General features: G+C 40.9%; 1 protein-coding gene across 5 annotated transcripts in view; it reads left to right on the plus strand.

Moving 5' to 3' along the window:
• The first annotated feature begins 950 nt into the window (after positions 1-950).
• LOC112144178 (cingulin-like protein 1) overlaps positions 951-18,082 on the plus strand; it is a 51,746-nt gene continuing 34,614 nt past the window's right edge. For 2 of the 5 annotated variants that reach the window (XM_024268526.2, XM_024268529.2), the window contains exons 1-4: positions 951-1,054; positions 6,785-6,898; positions 10,074-10,204; positions 13,554-13,643. In XM_024268526.2, coding sequence (XP_024124294.1) covers positions 1,028-1,054; positions 6,785-6,898; positions 10,074-10,204; positions 13,554-13,643 — 362 coding nt within the window. In that variant the 5' untranslated portion in view covers positions 951-1,027. Of the gene's footprint in view, positions 1,055-2,628; positions 2,707-6,784; positions 6,899-10,073; positions 10,205-13,553; positions 13,644-18,082 lie in introns of those variants that run through there. The other 3 variants (XM_036214508.1, XM_036214506.1, XM_036214507.1) reach the window with 3 other exon arrangements.

Here is an 18,082-nt window from a genome sequence, read left to right on the forward strand (position 1 = left end):
TGGAGCTCCAAAAGCCACGCCCCCTCAGAGGAGATTTTGGTATCAGAGACTTCAGATTAACATGAAAAATGGCTTTTTAACACATTTAGGTTGTGGGATTTTAGTTCAAAACGTCACGATCATAATTAAATCACTACTGGGAACATTTTTTTTTACAATAACAGATATTGTCATTGGGGGACTTTAACGAACTTCAGCAGCTAAAAACACTCATGTTGCTGCAGACTTAAAGAGCACTTTTTGTGCCCCTCCCACCTTAATGTTTAACTTTACTGCCCAAAAGTGAGAATTTCATCCAGATAAATCTCTGCCTGTCCCTCAGGAGGAAGATAAAACAGTCGGTGAATCCTTTCCTGAAGCTCCACTGGTCTGTCAGATGCAGAACCACCATGAGCCATTTCCACAGAAATAAGCAGATCCAGTTCCTCGCTTTAGAATTTAACGTCAGTCTTTTGAACAGACTCAGACAAGCAGGACCATCGGTTTTATTTACAGCCAACATTTTTCCTCTGGTGTAGCGAACATGACAGTGTCTAGTCAGGCTTCAAACTCTTACTCCTATTACATAAACTCCTAATTGGAGTCTGTGTGTTTACAAGCTAAAAACAGTCAACAGGAATGTGAAGGAAGTTCCAGGAGGCTCCGCCCACATTTTATCTGCTAGTTTATCAAGGCGTGTCCAATCTGGAGATCGACCAAGGTCATGGGACCTCACCTAGATCCACCCTGAGGCGGGGTGAGGTGAGTGCAGAGCGGCCTCTGCTTGTGTATTGATGTGTCTCACTCGTGAACACCGGCCGACACAAACGAATAACAAGCAGAGCTGATCAATCAACCACACAGCTCCTTACAAAGTCCGGCCTCACTGGCTGCAGATTAACCGCTCACATTCCCGGCGCCTCAGCCCCCGTCTGCCTGCTGGAGGTTGTAGTTAGGGTCATCTCCATGTACACAGCAGTGCAGCAGATACACATGCACGTACAGACGCTCGGAGCTCAGCCAGGAAATTAGCTCTGAGTGTCTCGCCATGAACCCCTCCAGCCTGCGTCCTGCGGTGAGTATGGGAAACTTTGGCTGTTTGTTCCTGACTCAGCCTGAAAGGGTTTGGAAAGCTTCTAAATGTGCCGTGTTGACTGAGCAGCTCTCATTGGAGCGGAAAGTTTTCTTTTTGGATTGCTGCTCCTCTGTCTGCGAGGGTGCAGAGAAATCTGGTATGAGTCAGCTCATGGAGCAGGAATTCAGAAGCTCGGACACGGATGAGGGCATTTCAGGGCTGCAGGTGCAGAGGAGCCACGGTCTTACGGGGCAGGTGGTCGTCTGGTGCACGCATGCTCGAGTGTGAGTCTGTCACGGCGTACCAAGTTCCTTCTCTGAATAATCAACATTCTGAACAACTCGTTGGGGGAAGGGGAGGAGCTCATACTCAGTTTGTGTCTGCTCCGTGTTAGCGCTGGTTCATGCTTCAAAAACAGACAGCGCAGGGTGCTGAGAAACCAATGCAGATCCTTTAGGAGGCCTGATGAATACTCCCACTGCCACATGCGTCCTGAGCTCAAACCATTCTGGTAATGAACAGCAACAACAACAGCTCTGACAGAAATCTTCTCTGTGTTCATTGTTTTTTTTTTGAGTAAAGGCTGTACAGATGTTTTGGAACTTCTCACCACCTCCTTCATATGTTCCTTCATCCAAAATGTGACAACAAAAAGAGACGAGATGCTTTTTCCTATAAACCTGTCCCTTCAACATTTTGGCCAGTCATCAGTATCTGACTGTATCAGAGGTTGGAGTTGTTTTTCTAATTTGGGAGAAGAACTTTTGTGGCTGCAAACAGAACAAAGCAGCTTGTGTCCTGAGCGTGGACTGACTTGTTCCACGTAGAGAATGAGTCAGCCTACAACTGTCTTTTACTCTGACATGCAGCTCCTGTGGACATGTGATGTTCTCTCATGCCGTCTTCACTGCAGACCATTGACCCAAAGGGATGGTCACTCTCATCGTGTTCTTGGACTCAGAATACTTGACCCACCAGCAAAAGTTCCCTAGAATGGTACAGTTGTGCTGTGAGTGTAAAAGGGGACAGAGTACAGTACAGTACAGTACAGTACAGTGGACTGTGTTCTGCGTCCTGATTGGCTGTTGATCCAGTAAACCAATCTCTTCCCTGCACAGAGATTTTCAGATTGACAGGGCTGCATAAATCTTCACACCAATCAGATCTTTCTTTTCATTGTGTAACCCTGGACTCAATAAAGTTTGAACCTGGGAGTTTAAACAAGAGATAAAAGTGTAAAAATCTTCATGTGTGTGAGAACATTGGATAAAGCGTGTAGCGAGAAGTTTTACAGCCTTAAAACATATAAATCCTTCTTTGTGGATTCCACCTACTGCAGAATGTTTTGAGAATGTAAGCCTGCAATAAACAAGAGAACGTTGTACACAAAAATGTTAGTTGTCTGACGATGTAATACAACCCGTGACCCTCTGTCTTATAAATGGACAAAAAAACAACATTTGGATTCATGCCAAAACCTTATGAACATGAAGAAAAAAAGTCTGGAGCTGAAACCAAGTACATGTTATTTGAGTTCTGTAAAATTCTGCCAACAGAAGTGACTCTCCAGTGTAGGCAAGGGTCTGCGCTGACAGGAGGAAACACCCCACCTCCTGACTGACGTTTGCAGTACATCTGCCCAGGAATGAATGGTAAAGAAGTATTTGAAGATGGCAAACACTTGATATTAGAGTTCAGTTCCTTTGTGGAGCACCACCTGACAAGATGCTGCCAAGAAATATCAAACTCAGGACATTCATAACAGTTTTATGAAAACTCCATTTTAGTTCAGATCATTGTAATAAAACAAAATCGTCTCAACAGCATTACATTAGAAGTGCTTTTGTTCTTTAAACAAAAAATTAAGTAGAAACCTCCAGCAGAACCACAACCATCGAGGTCTGAGAGGACGAGTCAGCTGTGAGTGGAGCTTTAACGTCCCTCTCCAGTCATCTTTTGATCTATTGTACAGTCGTTCCCAGACGTCATTTAATCATTTGCGGTTGTTTTGCAATAAAGGGTTGTTTCTTAAGACATAGTTTCTGCAGAGCAGCAGGAGTTCATGAGGAATTCACCTCTGAATTGTGAGCGTGACTGTTGGTTTGGAGCGGGTTGGGTTGGGGGGTGATCAGCCCAATTCTTTCTATGTACTGTCTATGGATGCATCATCAGAATGGAGCGGAGCAGGGTGACTGGCCCGCCCATTTCATTCTGACAAATCAATCTTTTTCTCAGCATTTTTTTTGTCTGCTCCTGATTCACAACAGCTTTAATGAAGAAATACTCAGAAATGAAAGTTTAGACTTACTTTTCTTTATGTCCTTCATCCTCACAAATATACTACACGAAGAGCTTTAAGGCACTTGTGTTTGCTGTCAGTTGAAGATTCATCCAAAACCGTACCAACTTGAGATCGATACTATCGATATTTTGGATAAGTTGGCCCACCACTATTAGAAACGGAGGGAATTCCAATAAAAAGAGAGTCTTTGGTTTTCTCTGTATGCCCCCCCTCAAAGTTAGAAAATAGGCCCTTCCTTTAAAAAAACAAAAAAAAATTGGCTCCTTACACTGAACCAAAACAAGTTGAAAAGTCTTGTTTTAAGTTTGTATCATTAACTAGCAGTTCAAGCTTGAATCAAAATGTCTGCTGTTGTTTGGAGATGCATCCGGGAGCTGTGAGTGATAGATGTTTGGAAAAGTTTCTTAACTTCTCTCTGTTCTTTGGCTCAGTGGATGTGAGGTTGTGTCGTTTTGACAGACGAGCTCCGTCACTATGAGCTGACATTTCTACTCTGCTAATTTGTTTCAACACTTATGTTTGCTGGAAACATAATTAAGAAAACAAATTAGCAGTACAGAATCATCATTTCTTGAAGACAGGGTGGGAGAGTAATGAGCAGAAATTATAGCGCCTCACATTCATCAGGCACTAGTTTACTTTATAATTACCCTTTATGTGAAGAAAAAGGATTTGTTTGGATCCTCTGAGCATTCCATCGCTTTACATTCAAACTTTTTCCCTTCTTTTAATCCTTAAAAACCCCTCCCTGCTGCCGTCTGCAACCAGGATCTGTGAAAGTTGAAACTTTCTTCTAGCTCTAAATACATTCAACGCATTTAATGCAAAGTTATGTGTTTTAATCACCAAGAAGCTTTTCCTCTCCAAATCTAAATTTCTGTTACTGATGTTGTTATTGTGCGTTTTGCTGCCAGTCAGAGATACATTAACACAAGCTCATGCTTTTGTCTTCCTTCTGCTTTTTTGCTGTTTCTCTAAATTTAAGCAAAACAAAAATGAAGAGATGATCAGAAACTTTACAGAAGTTCAGAAAACAGGTGGACTAAGGCTAAGGAGGAGTCAGGCGTCCACACTCCACCTCCTCACATGAGCAGCATCTCTCCTTTCACCTAGCTTTCTCTCTTCAGAGGTTCCTGAGGAACATTGATTAATCTGGGAAAATGCTCAAACTAACTCATATAGATTATTTTTAGCACAAAATGCTTCACACTAAAAAGTATCCGTCTGGAAATTGTAGCCATCTGCACTCTTGAAGATAGAAACCTGAAACACACACACCTGATATTCTGTTTAAAAATAGAAATAAGCCAAAACAGGAATTAAAATGTAAGGCATTAAAGAGACCATCATGACAATTCTACTTTTTGAGGTTTTGGATGCATTTTACTGTTCATTCCTCACTATAAAGAACCCCAAAGCATCATTTTGATCCGTTCATGCATTTAAGAGTAATCCTATAAAAACCTGCACTGTCTGCAGAAGCCCCTCCCATACCCATGAAACGTGCTGACGTAAGATTGATGCCAACAGCTCCCTCCTGGAAGAGTCTGCTCTGAAAGCTCCGCCCCCAGACTAACACAACACTCAATTTCTCCCCTTATCCAGTGATGATCAGCAAAAAAACTTTCATTTTAGATGCAGAACACCGTATATCTTCCAGTTGTATCGTGTCTTCAATAAACTCCAGCTAAAACAGGAGTTTGTTACTTTAGACGCGTCGTTCCTTCAAGACCTCCACCCCCAGCCGTGCAGAAGTCGCGTATATCTGTGGTGTGTAGTGATGGCCAGACCTACTAAAGGAAGATATATCATACGTGCATTCATCTTTGTTTTACCCCCGGGTCGGAAAAAAACTCACGAAAAATAATTCATGTAATAAATCATTTTTGTGTTTCAAAGGTAATATATGATCATATATTATAGATATTGTTCACTCTGAGGATTAAGAAAATCATGGCCCCTTTAAATGGTTTGTCTTTAGATTTTTTTTCCCACTAAGCCAAAAGTGTGCTTTCACCAGTTACTGGGTGTGTGTAGATTTTTGAGTATTGAAGTAACCCCATCATCTTTCTGAAGACTCCTGGATTCTTTAGTTTGTGCAAACAGACTCACAAAAGACAGAGACTTCCTTGTTTTACCCACTGGTTGTTTGCTTGGTTTAGTGGCATGGCCATCTCAGTGGAATTTGATGTCTCACCTTCCTGGGTTTGGAGAAAGGGGCAGGGCAAACACACCTGTCAGTGCTTGAAACACACCCAATTCCAGAGCTTAACGGGAGAAGAGTCAAACCAGGGATTCTAGCAGTTTCCTTCTGAAATAAAAAAGCTTTAAAAATTTGCCTCTGCACATTTTTTTGGATAAATAAGACCACAGAGGTGGACTGAAAAGTTGTATTTATAATGAATAGAAAGACGCTGCCTATATGTGTCCTGATCTGACTCCAGTTTCTTTCATCATCCAATCATCCAGAGGGATGAAGGGAAAGTGTTGTGTAAGCCGAAAGCCTGCCCGGTTTCTCAACCCGGGGATTAGAGAAACCATGTTTGCTGAGGTCGATTCTCACTGAGAAATCTGTCAAAATCTGCAGACACTCGACTGTTAAAAGAGAGGAGGAGCTGGATACGAGGAGGGTTTGCATGTGCAGACATTGCTGGTGACGCTTAAAAACAAAATGTTTAACATGCTTTAAGTTTTCAACCGTTAACACGATAATTCCAGTAGATTCTGAAGGAATGATGAGCCGCTTTTCTCCATCAGAATCTGCTGGAATTATCTTATCAACGCTTGAAAAGTTACAGTAAATCAAAGAACAGAAACACTGGAGCCGTGGTGTTAAACCAGCTCAGTGGCCTTGTGGAAGAGTGTCCGCCCTGAGATTGGAAGGTTGTCAGTTCAAATCCCGGCCGAGTCATATCAAAGACTGTAAAAATGGGACCCAGTGCCTCTCTGCTTGACACTCAGCATTAAGGGGTTGGATTGGGGGGTTAAACCACCAAATGGTTCCCGAGCGCGGCTGTGTCTGCAGCTTACCGCTCCCCCAGAGAATGCGTCAAATGCAGAGAACAAATTTCACACACCTAGGTGTGACAACTAACGGGATGTTATCTTAAAGGGTTAACCTAATTATACAAACAGGAAGCCAGACTAAGAGCTGCTCCATGTTGCCTCTAAGATACAGGAACCTAAAAAAAGGCTATTCCCCACTTTGAAACACAAACCAAATATCTTTAGAATTCGCCCCAGAAGGAAAAAAAAAACTTCTAAGATTTATAAACAGAAATGATGGTGTGCATCAGGAGTCAGCAGTTCTCCTGTTTGTGTGCTATTGTTGCCAAAGCTGCTGTTGTGAAACTTCACAGATTTATTGTGTCACTGTTGCTGGGATGACAGTGGGTGAAAAACTGTCTCTCTCTTCTGCTTCTCCGAAGTCTCCAGATTTACAGACGGACAAAGAGGAACTGCCGGCATCGCTGGAAAAACTACGGCAGCTGATAGAAGACAAAATTAACATCCTGCAGTTGCCCCCCATCGAGGATCAGCAGGTAAACTGACAACAAATCACTAAAATAACCAATACTGCTACATTTTAATAATAAAAAAAAAGTTTTTGAGGAAAAAAAGTCCTTCCTGTGCTTAACCCCTTCATGCCCATTCACAATGTATTTTTAACATAATTGGAAATAAAGTCATGAAGGGGTTAAATCTAATACCATTATTACAACAAATAAAAATGTAAAACATTGACAGTGGACATTAAGGATGTAACGATTCTTCATGAATTGGTAAAAAAATTATTCAAACTCATCAACATGTTCATCGTTGCAGAAAATAAAATCGGTTTGTCTCGGTCTGTGCCTAAATTTAGAAAAATGCACAGGTGACATTTCTCCATGCAGGCTCGCTGTCATCGTGTGTGCGCCTGTGAGTGTGTAGTGGACTGGCTGCGTGTTCTTCATCTGCGTTTCCCTCCTGGGAAGTTCTCACAGCTCCTTTAGATTTAAAAGTTTCACATAAGTCAGTCCCTCCAGGATTTCATGATGTGACGTTTCCAACTATTAACACAAATTCAAGCAAACCTGAGATTTGTTTCATTTTCATCAAAACTTTGACCAGTCTACCGCAACAACAGTCATGGTGACGACGCAGCCTCACAACTGTTTCCCTTCTGACTCCTTCAGCAGCCGTGCTCTTTTTTATCAACTCTCTTTAGCTCTCTGTCTTTTTATTCTCTGAAAGCTGCGCGTAAACAGTCATTTGTTCTCGGTGTGAGCGCAGATGAGGAGGTTGTGCTGAGCGGGTCCGGAGCGGTCTGTCACATGGATCACAGCATGATCCGAGTATGAAAGGATTTGAGATCCTTTCAATATTATCTATGATTGATTATTTGTATGGAATCCTTTCTGTTAGGAAAACAGACAGTTTGATGTAAGGTCAAAAAGAAAACATACTTGGCCTTAAAATATCTTTAATTCATTGTATTAAGAAAAAATAAATCGGAAAAGTTGAAATCGTGTGAATGGAATTGTGTCTTGACTGAATGGTCACATTCAGTGGACATTAACTTGTGAGGTCTGAACAGTGAAATCAGGCTTGTTAGGAGTTATTTTAGCTTTTGAAGGCTTTCCATCACACGAGTCCCTCCAGGATGTGAGGAGGTGTCGCTGGTCTTTCCTCAGGCTGGATCGGCAGATTTTAGCTGTAAATCTCATCAGTCATTTGTGAGTGCCAGATCTTGGTCTTTCTCCTGATTTCTGACGCAGAGCAGATGCTGCTTTTGTCCGTTGTCTGACGTCCTTGTCACAATAGAAACAATAGAAGCAGCCACTTGTTGAGGTGCTCGGTCTGCTGGGAATTTTACAGCTCAGAAAAGATTTTCCTGCCAGGAATCTGGATCTCTGCAGTTGGAAGGATTAAGAAGCAAACATTCCTTCATGTTTTGTCTTGTCATTGTTTCAGACTGTAGAGGATTAATAATCATTAAACACTCTTTTCAGCCGGTGATACCATTTTTTCCAGTGCTGTTTTGTTCTTAATGATGAAGAGGGACTTGTGAGAATCAAAGGCTGAAGTGTGTGCTGAGTGTGGATGTGGTGCCAGTTTGTGAACAGACTGAGTCACATGCACACAGACAGACAGATGAAGGGTGGATTAGAGTGATCTCCATGTTCTGCCAGGATGACTCAGTCAGTCTGTTGTCTTTCAGCCTTCAGCAGCTCACTGAAGGACTCCTGTCACCTTAACAAGTTCAGACTCAGCCAGAATGGATGTTGAACTCCTTCATTTGTTCCATGATCAGCCTTCTACAGTTTTTCATCTTTAAGTCCTTCTGTGCTCCACTGTTTGACTTCAGGTGACTTATTACTCCAGAGTTTTGTTGCTGTGTTGCACAAACTGAATGAGTGGGGGCATTTGGATTTAACCAAATCTACAGATTAAAAATTCTGCGAATGCCTCACAGTTTTCGTAATCCAAAGATTACTCTAAATTGAATTCCATCCAGGGATTATTTGCTACCGCAATTTTATTCCATTTGCTTCTCGATCAGTCTCAACTTTGTTTTGTGCTCATGTCAGATTTACAGCTTTCAATCAAAAACTCTAGAAATGGCGTGGATTTCTTAACATGTCGGAACCAACACACTTTCTGCTTCTTTGTTGAGCAGTTCAGTCTGTTCAGTCAGCATTTTGTTAACCAGAAGCTTTGAATGCAGCTCATTCATTGATCACAAACATGAACCTCACAAGACAAAAGGCCTCAATACAGATACTAAGCAAAACTAGTTTTTAAAACAAACAAACTGGGCCATCTGAAAAGTGTTAAGAAGGTTTGAGGGAAGAAAAAATGCTAAAGTTTAATCTTTAGATGATCTAAAGTTTGCACAACTAAACCAGTTAGCAGGAGAAGTAACCTATCACCACACCAGACAGTTTGATGCAAGAGGCAAAAAGAAAACATACTTGGCCTTAAAATAGCTTTAATTCATGGGAAAAAAAATGGGAAAAAATTGAAATCATGACTTTATATCTGTGAATCGAATTGAATCGCGGCTCGACTGAATCATTACATCCCTTCTGAAACCGTAAAGTGTTGCGTTGTCGGTCACTTTTTTTCCACTTCAGAACCCATTGGAATTAAGTCAATTGAAGAGATTTTGTAGTTGAAAAAAATATAAATACCAGAGCTAAAGCTAAAGCTCTGGTATTGTTAAGGATTTGAAAGCAATTGATTTGGTTCTTCAATCTATTTTAGTCTAATTTATTTCTAAAATGCATGAATTGGTTTTCGTTAACCCTTGAACACCAGAGCTCCAGTGTTTATCTTCTTTGATTTACTGTAACTTTTCAACCATTAACACCATCATTCCAGTAGATTCTGAAGGAGAAAAGTGGCTCATCAAGCAGTTTTTCTCCTTCACGATCCTGTTGATGGTTGAAAAGTTACTATATGTTAAAGATTTTGTGTTGACACGTCACCAGCGATGCCTCAGGTGTTAAAGGGTTAAATGTCTATTCTTTGCTCCTAAAGATAACTTACCTTTCATACAAACATTACAGATTTTTTTATGCTGAATCTGAAGATCGCCGTCTGCATATTTGATGAATAATAGCAGGAGAGTCCCACCTTGACGCTGTCAGAGCAGACGCTGCACTGCTTCATCCAGCTGTCCTGACCCAGAAGTCCCTCCTGAAAGTCTGCTCTGTGACTCGTCTGCCTCAGGATTCACTGCGTGAGGAGCACACAGCAGCAGGAGGACTGTGGAGGTTTGCTGCTCTGAGTGGGGAGCTGTCCTGTCACCTCCAGCAGCTGCAGAAGCAGACAGAGCAGGAGCTCAGCAACATTCAAACACAGTGAGTCAGTCGTGTTTTGATTCACAGACGAAAACTGAGCAGGCATCTCTCCAGACCTCTGGAGATGCTGCCAACATTTTCTTTTCTTATTAGACCACCCCCCCTTAAAATAATATTTTAATTTAGCCCAGAAAATGTTCAGTCTGTTAGACAAAAAGCACTGAAATGAATACATTTTTATTCCTATCTCTATGGTCTGTAATCTTCTCTTTTTCCAGACTAACTTTTCTGTTTTTGTAACACAACAGAAATCTTCATCTTCACAAACAGCTTTTTTCCTGTGAACTTCTCTGAAGTCAAATCTGTTGTTTTAAAAACTGGACTCCCGTCTCTATTAAACAGAATCATGTTTGAACATGAGGGAGGCAGCTCGCGTGGGTTTGTGGGATTTTGTGAGTGAGCTGAAACATGATTGTGGGAATTTGACTGTATCTCATGACAACAGCCGGTTCTGCTCAACTGAAAGAACAACAGGATCCAGCCTGTCATGCTGTTCATGAGTAACCCACTGAGCCTGGAAAGGAAAAGTGAAAATGTGAAAGTGGAACCTGTCATGTTTTTATGAATCTCTTTCTACCGGATCAATGGTTTTCACTGGGAAATTCCCATGAATCAAGATTGATCATTTGTCAGTTTGAATTTGTGCAGAAGGGGCAGCAAACATGGTCTAACGTAGCTGAACTTAAACCTTTAAGAGTCGGGATTACAGTAAGAACAGTCTGGAGGAGTCAGTCTGAATGTGCAGCTGCTCTGTGAAATATGGCTTTCTCAGAGCTGCGCGCAGTTAAAAACGATTCAGCAAATAGACTGATAATTTGGAATTAGCTGAAAATTTCTGTCTTAAAAAATCTGATTTTCTAATCTTTATTGATCAATTTTTATTAACAATAGAAATGTTCTCTGATGATTATTTGAGGACGAGATAAAAAAATAATTAACATTAGTTTGTTTTACAATGACTGCTAGAAATGTGTGAAAAACACTATGAATTATTAAATCTAATGCCGAAAAACACAGTGGAGAACTTCATTAGTGGTAGGGCGGTCGACTTCTGATCAGAAGTGAGCGGGTTCGACTCCCACCTTGCCCACCCATGTGTCGAAGTGTCCTTGGGCAAGACACTGAACCCTGAATTACCTCTAATGGGAGGTTGGAGCCAGTGTTCAGCAGTGGAGCCACCACCAGTGTGTGAATGTGTGTGTGAATGGGTGAATGGGTCTGTGACTGTGAAGTGCTTTGGGCCCTCAAAGGAGGGTAGAAAGCTCTATACAAGTATACGCCATTATGAAAACAGATCAGTTCAATGAATCAGTGGAGAGAAAATAATATCACCAATTTGTGTGCACAATTTGGATTTGTGCGCCTCTTACGCCTGGTTCACACTGGACTGTGCGGTTGTTTGTGTAATTTTTAAAGATTCATAATTTAGTTTTAAGATGTTGTAATTTTAATTTGTGCATGTGTGAATTATATTTTTGAATTTCATAATTTTGTACTCATGCACAAATGCATTGTATGAGTTACAAATCAAGAATTACACACGCACAAATCCACCCCCACACACAAATTTAAGAATTACGAGCACACATACCAGGTTGAGTCTCTATTATTCATTTGATGACAATATGAACAATCATTTGTTTTTAGGGCTCTTTTGTGTATGTCTAGCTTCAGTTAAATCCTTTAAAATCATATGGTTATCAAGAAGAAACTAGTTTTCTAAACATGAACTGAACTCATCCATGAATGCTCACTGACTTGACTAAAAATTAGGATTTAAACTTTTGGAATATTCTAATTCAGTGTGAAGAAAGAGTTTGAGTGGAGGGCCAAAGTCACAGCATCAGTGAAATACAGACTTCAAGTAGTAGAAGATTGTAGTTTTCCTGGAAGATCTGCAGGGATGTAGCTCCTGCTCATGACCTTCATGACCTTCATGACCTTCATGACGAGACACTGCTACACCTATACAGGATGTGATCGCATTTACCAAGCACTATAACTTTGTTTGTCAGAGGTCACAGACCCAAGGGAATTTTATAAACAAATAAATATGCTTTAGATGTGACTCTTAAATGCATCTTTGTATTTACACAGCTGTGGAAACATCAGTGTTTAAACATGAACTTCTGAGGAAATAAGAAATCTGGATGAAAACTGAAAAACATACAGAGAAGAACAACAGCAGTCATTTGTTACATATTAGTATGTTTATCTTTCTTTGAAATAATGTAAAAATATTACCTCTTAGAAATGTGTTTTTTTTTCAACATAACAATTAATTTTCTTAAAGGAAACTAACAGTTGTTTATAAAACTGAAAAGAAGTAAACCGAGCTGATCATTTCTTCATCATTTATACCATTTATTCCATTCCTTGCTGAGTTTTTCTGTTCTCAGTCCTGCTACCGTAAGTATTGGATGAAACTCACACCAAAAATCCAGTGATGCTGATTTGACCACAGAAATGTGAACGGCGGCTCATTTGACTGCAGTCAATGTGAAGATACCATCTTCTCTTCTCCAGAACCTGAACTAGACACTAGGAACAGATGAGGGTTTAGTGCATGTGCAGCAGAGCTGTTGATGGAAAGAAGATCATTCATTCAGACAGAGTCTGTCCAAGACAGTTTGATTGATCTAAAAGGAGAAATACTCGGAAATGGAAAAACAAAATGATTTCTTATTACATTTGTTCTCTTTCAGATGAAAAAGGACAAACAGACATGTTAGAAACTCTAAAAACTGGATTTTCATTGGAGAGGGACTTTAAGGAACACATTAATCATAAAATAACTTAAGATTTTGAAGTGTTTGCGGGCGTCTTATTATTATGCAACACAAAGAGGACTTGAAAATGTATTGATCACAATGTCCAAAAATCTAAATGTGATCCTGGTTAAGAGTGTGACTCAAACCCTGCAGACAACAAGTGGCTGAAAACACCGCAGAGAGTTGTCAGTGTTGAGCTTTTGTATTTGTATTGATTGTCTTGAGTTTGTTTTCATTTATGATTCTGTCAGCGGACAGTTTGGATGTTGCTGCTCTCAGGCTGACAGCTCCTCTGAGCTCCTTACATCAGTGCGACAAGCTGAAACACATCTCAGGGTGTTAGGCGTGGCAGCGCACACACACCCACATATTGTGATCATATTCCGGGAAATGTTAACGCTCTCGGCAGCGGCAGGCCCCAGAGCCAAAGGCTTCCTGTCAGATCAAAGGCTGCTTGATGAAACGGCCAAAGATTCCCTGGCAGACAGGAGGATGGCGCCCACCTCTCCCATCCACCTGGATCACTGGAGGAAGACGTCACCCTGCTTTCATTCTGCCTGGGTTTTCTTTGGCTTTAGGAAGGCTCATGTGGAGATGTTGGCACCAGTGCTGGAGGGGTCCTCCAACTGGGATGATGGAAAGAAAAGCCAGACGAAAGCAGAAGTAATGTGAGTTTAGTTTCTTAGGTATGTGTAGCTCTTTGAACTCCTTTGAAAAAATTTTTTAAAACTGATTTAACTGAGTTTGTACATTTCCAAGTTTACACACTTTAGCAGAACTTGTGAGGCGTTAGCAAGAAAAAATCTAAAATTTAGCTGTCAGCACATTTTCTCACTAAGATGCTTATTCCATTTTAGTTACACTGTTTGAAGTGAACAGATCTATTTAAACAGTTCTTCCGAAAATCCACAGGGAGTCTCTGACACCTTTTGAATCAGATTAATATCATTAACCCATAAAGACCCAGACCCATTTTTCCTTTTCCACAAACCAAGTTGATCAAAAAAACAATTTCTGATTTATTTCTGTTACACTGATGCTGGGGCGCCGAAAGGGGGGGATAAAAGGTGGCTGATTGTAGGGGCCCAGACTGAAGGGGGCCCACACAGGCCCCAAATGCAAATTTGCCGCTGTGTTAGGGGGCTTTTAAAAATGATTTTCATGAGACCCAAAATCCAGAGCTGTGCCCCTGCACTGATGTCACCATGGGTTTTCATGGGTTAAATGAAAATTTTAAAAGATCACTTTTTACCCATTCATTTACTTTATTTTTTGACCATAGTCTTTGTTCAAGAAAGTATATTTGATCTGAAATAAACAAAGAGGTTTTATGGCAATCCAAACCCACAAATGCTCTGTGTTATCTGGGTCAGTCTGGACTCATGCAGCACAACACCCTCTGCTATTGTGTCTATTGTTAGAAGTGTTAGTTCACACACTGCAAAAACAGGCCCCTTAGAAATACGACAAAAATTCAAAACCCCATTGGCAGATTTTCTTCAACGGAGCTCCAGTGTTTATCTTCTTTGATTTACTGTAACCTTTCAACCATTAACACGATAATTCCAGTAGATTCTGAAGGAGAAAAGCGACTCGGGCTGATGCGAAATCTGCTGTATTGAGCTAGCGGGCTACGCTGCACTAAGCTAGCGGTCTCCCCTGTATCATGCTAGCAGCTCCTCAGTATCAAGCTTGTGAGCTCTGCTGTATCGAGCTAGCAAGCTCTGATGTAGCGAGCTAAAGGTTCAGTAATGAACCTCCTCTGTATCAAGCTCTGCTGTATCTGTGGACAAACCCATTCGGGAGGAAAACATTTTCTGCCCACTTTTAAACCATACGAGACCCACCTGGCCTTGATAGTTGGGTTCTCACCTCTACATGTTCCTGTTCATCCTAGCGGATCCTCTGCTTCTTACCCTCCAACAGCGCATGATCTCAGAAGGGATTTTGTTTTCTTTTGTCAGAAGAACCCTTAAAGTTGGAGTGGATTCACCTCCTTCAGAGGTTCAGAGAAGCCCTGATTGTTGGGCTGTATCCGCTTTCCACCTTCAAAGTCTGCTGGAATTACCATTTTAACGGTTGAAAAGTTACAGTATACACTGAAAAAAAAACTAATAAGATTTACTTAAGAAAATCCTCGTAACAATTTGCACTAACAAATATTGATTAAATTTTACTGCATTTATGAATATAGACTTAACTTCATTACTAGAAAATTCTATGTATTTGCATAATATTTGAATTATTATATAAATATTATGAGGAATAATTAAGTATATATTACTGATGCAAAAAGTTTGTTTTTTCAGTGTAGTAAAGATTTTGTGTTAAAGGTGTTAAAGGGTTACATAAGTAAAACAATCTGCTAACGGGGTAAGAAAATTGCATTTCCAATAATTTGCATGTAGAGAAAGAATTATAGTCACTAAAGACATGGTTTCTCAAACTAAAATTACTTTCATGAAAACAACTGAAAGCAAAAAAAAATCTCATGAAAAGTTTCATAACAACAACCAGATTTTTGACTATCTTAAGACTCAGTTTAGCATGTAATCTTGTAAAGCAGTTAGTTTGAGCTCATGATGTTGTTTGGGCTTTGTTCAGTGACCCTGCAGTCATCTTCAGTGTGCAGGTGTGTGCTGTGCTGCTACAGTGAGTCTCTGCAATCTGAGCTCATTTCTCTGTAATTATCAGCGGCTGTATTTGACTCTGCAGCTTTCTCTCACAGCTCGGCTCACCCCCTCCCTTCATTATCACTGGCATTCCTGCCAAATTCACCTCCCCAGATCTCAGACATGTGACAGGTGAATGCACAATTTGCTGCAATTGCCAGAAAATAACTGTCCAAACTCAAATTCAGGTGGCAGTAGAGACTTGAACAATTCTTTGTTAAGGAATTTCATTGATGAACCCTCTCAGAACAGCTGAAACAGTACTCAGTTTTCAAATCTATTGTCAGACCAAACCCAGGATGAGTTGTTCAGCATCCATATCCATTGGGAGCCTAAAGAACTGCAGCATGGGGAACTGTGAACCTAGACAGAGCAGAGCAGACATGCTGGCAGATGTTGCATTTTTATGACCAAAATCTAAAAATCCTTACTTTCCATGAGTGATCAGATTCAAAAAGGAATTTATTGAAGCACCTTCATTTTCCTCTCGTGTCTTTAAAGTATTTTTTTCCTTGTTGTCTGTGTTTCTTCTCTTCATTTTTGTTAATGTTTTTTTCTCTTCATTTCAGATTTTCTTTTTTTGTTTGTTTCTAAAATATCTTTCAGTGGTTTATCCTAAATTCTTCACGTTTTCTACCTTCAGAACTGCAGTTGTCATCTTTGAATGTTTTTGTGTTTCTTAATCTTTACATACTTGCACAGCCATTCTCCAATTTATTTTAGGATTTCTCTAGACAATTCTGTATAGTTAGCTCCATCCTAGCGATCAAGGCCGAGTGAGGCCATATGGTTTAGGTGGGCAGAAAATGTGGGCCCTGATTGGGTTTGTCCACATTGGCTTAAGGGGGCACTTGGTGGGTTGGCTTGCTACGCTAGCCAGCCTATGGACGGTGTATCATGCTAGCAAGCCCTACTGTATCCAGCTAGCAGTACCTCTTTATCGAGCTAGCAAGCACCTTTGTATCGAGGTAGCGGCTGTGTCGAGCTCTGCTGAAGCAACCTGATGAGCTCCGCTGAATCCAGCTTGTGAGCTCTGCTGTAACGAGCTAGCGGATCCTCTTTATCAAGCTCTGCTGTATCTGTGGACAAACCCATTCGGGAGGAAAACATTTTCTGCCCACTTTTAAACCATACGAGACCCACCTGGCCTTGATAGTTGGGTTCTCACCTCTACATGTTCCTGTTCATCCTGGCTGTTAGTGGTCAGCGCATCCTCTGCTTCTTACCCTCCAACAGCGCATGAGCTCAGAAGGGATTTTGTTTTCTTTTGTCAGAAGAACCCTTAAAGTTGGAGTGGATTCACTTCCTTCAGAGGTTCAGAGAAGCCCTGATTGTTGGGCTGCAGTGTGATAGTGTTTAAAGGCTTCTCTGTGTAACATGCTGGCTGCATATCAGCTGCTGCATGCTCCACCATGCTGCATCTACCTATAGCATGAAGTGGTTCAGCTGATTGGATAATAAAGTTTTTTCCTGCGTTTTTCTTATCAGACTCAGTGAAAACACATTGATGTGTGAAGTTAGACCTGAAAAAACAGTTTTATTTGTGACGGTGTGTAGAAACACCTTGAACCAGCCTGCAGGTGATAGAGTATTAATATTCATATCTGAAGGAGTTCCTGGAGTGGGTTTGATTTGTCAGACGCTCATTTATTCGGTAGGACAATCTGCTGGTTGTGAGATGCGTTAATGTAAGGAAAAGTGAATGACACCCACACATTTTTCACCCGCAATTATGGACTGAAATGTGTTTGTCACATACATTCACGCAATTACGGTGCCCCAGTGGTGCTTTCTGTACGTCAGAAGCCACAGTGAGTGCGGTGACAGCTGGCTGTGTGTGTGTGCAGGGGTGTGTGTCTGTGTCTGTGTGAGGCACGGTGTGTGATGGGCGTCACATGAAAGTATGGGATCCACTCTCAAACGTGCAGACGTTCTTTGATAATTACTCTCATTTGTCTCCTTCTCTTATTTCACAAACGGTTCAGATAAAGTTTGATTGACAGGTGACATAGGAGCTCATTTGCACCAAGATGTTTGCTTCTCCACTCAATCTGGAGCTGAAACATGTCTGTGCTAAAGTTAGAAGAAATGACACATTTTTGAGAGTCAAATAATAAAGTGAGTTTAATGTTCTACATTTTACCGTTTAGCTGCGCTTAAACTGAGATTGTCTCTGTGTGGATCTTTGAGTTTTGTGTAGGAGGAAGCCAGAGGTTATAGAAACATACATGAGTCTCCTTCCAGAACTGAAAGTAGGCTGTTCCCTCAGTTACAGCTCATTCTCTGCTGTTTTAACAAAGTTCTCTAATGAATAAAGTCTGCTTTGATGGTTCTGATCAGGCCTTCATCCTGAATAATAAACTGAATTTTAGTGGACCAAACCTTCAAAAGGAGTCTTGTCTTCCTTTATTGTTTATTTTTAATTTGATCTGATT

Source organism: Oryzias melastigma, linkage group LG12 (assembly GCF_002922805.2).
Source record: "Oryzias melastigma strain HK-1 linkage group LG12, ASM292280v2, whole genome shotgun sequence".
Taxonomy (NCBI): domain Eukaryota; kingdom Metazoa; phylum Chordata; class Actinopteri; order Beloniformes; family Adrianichthyidae; genus Oryzias; species Oryzias melastigma.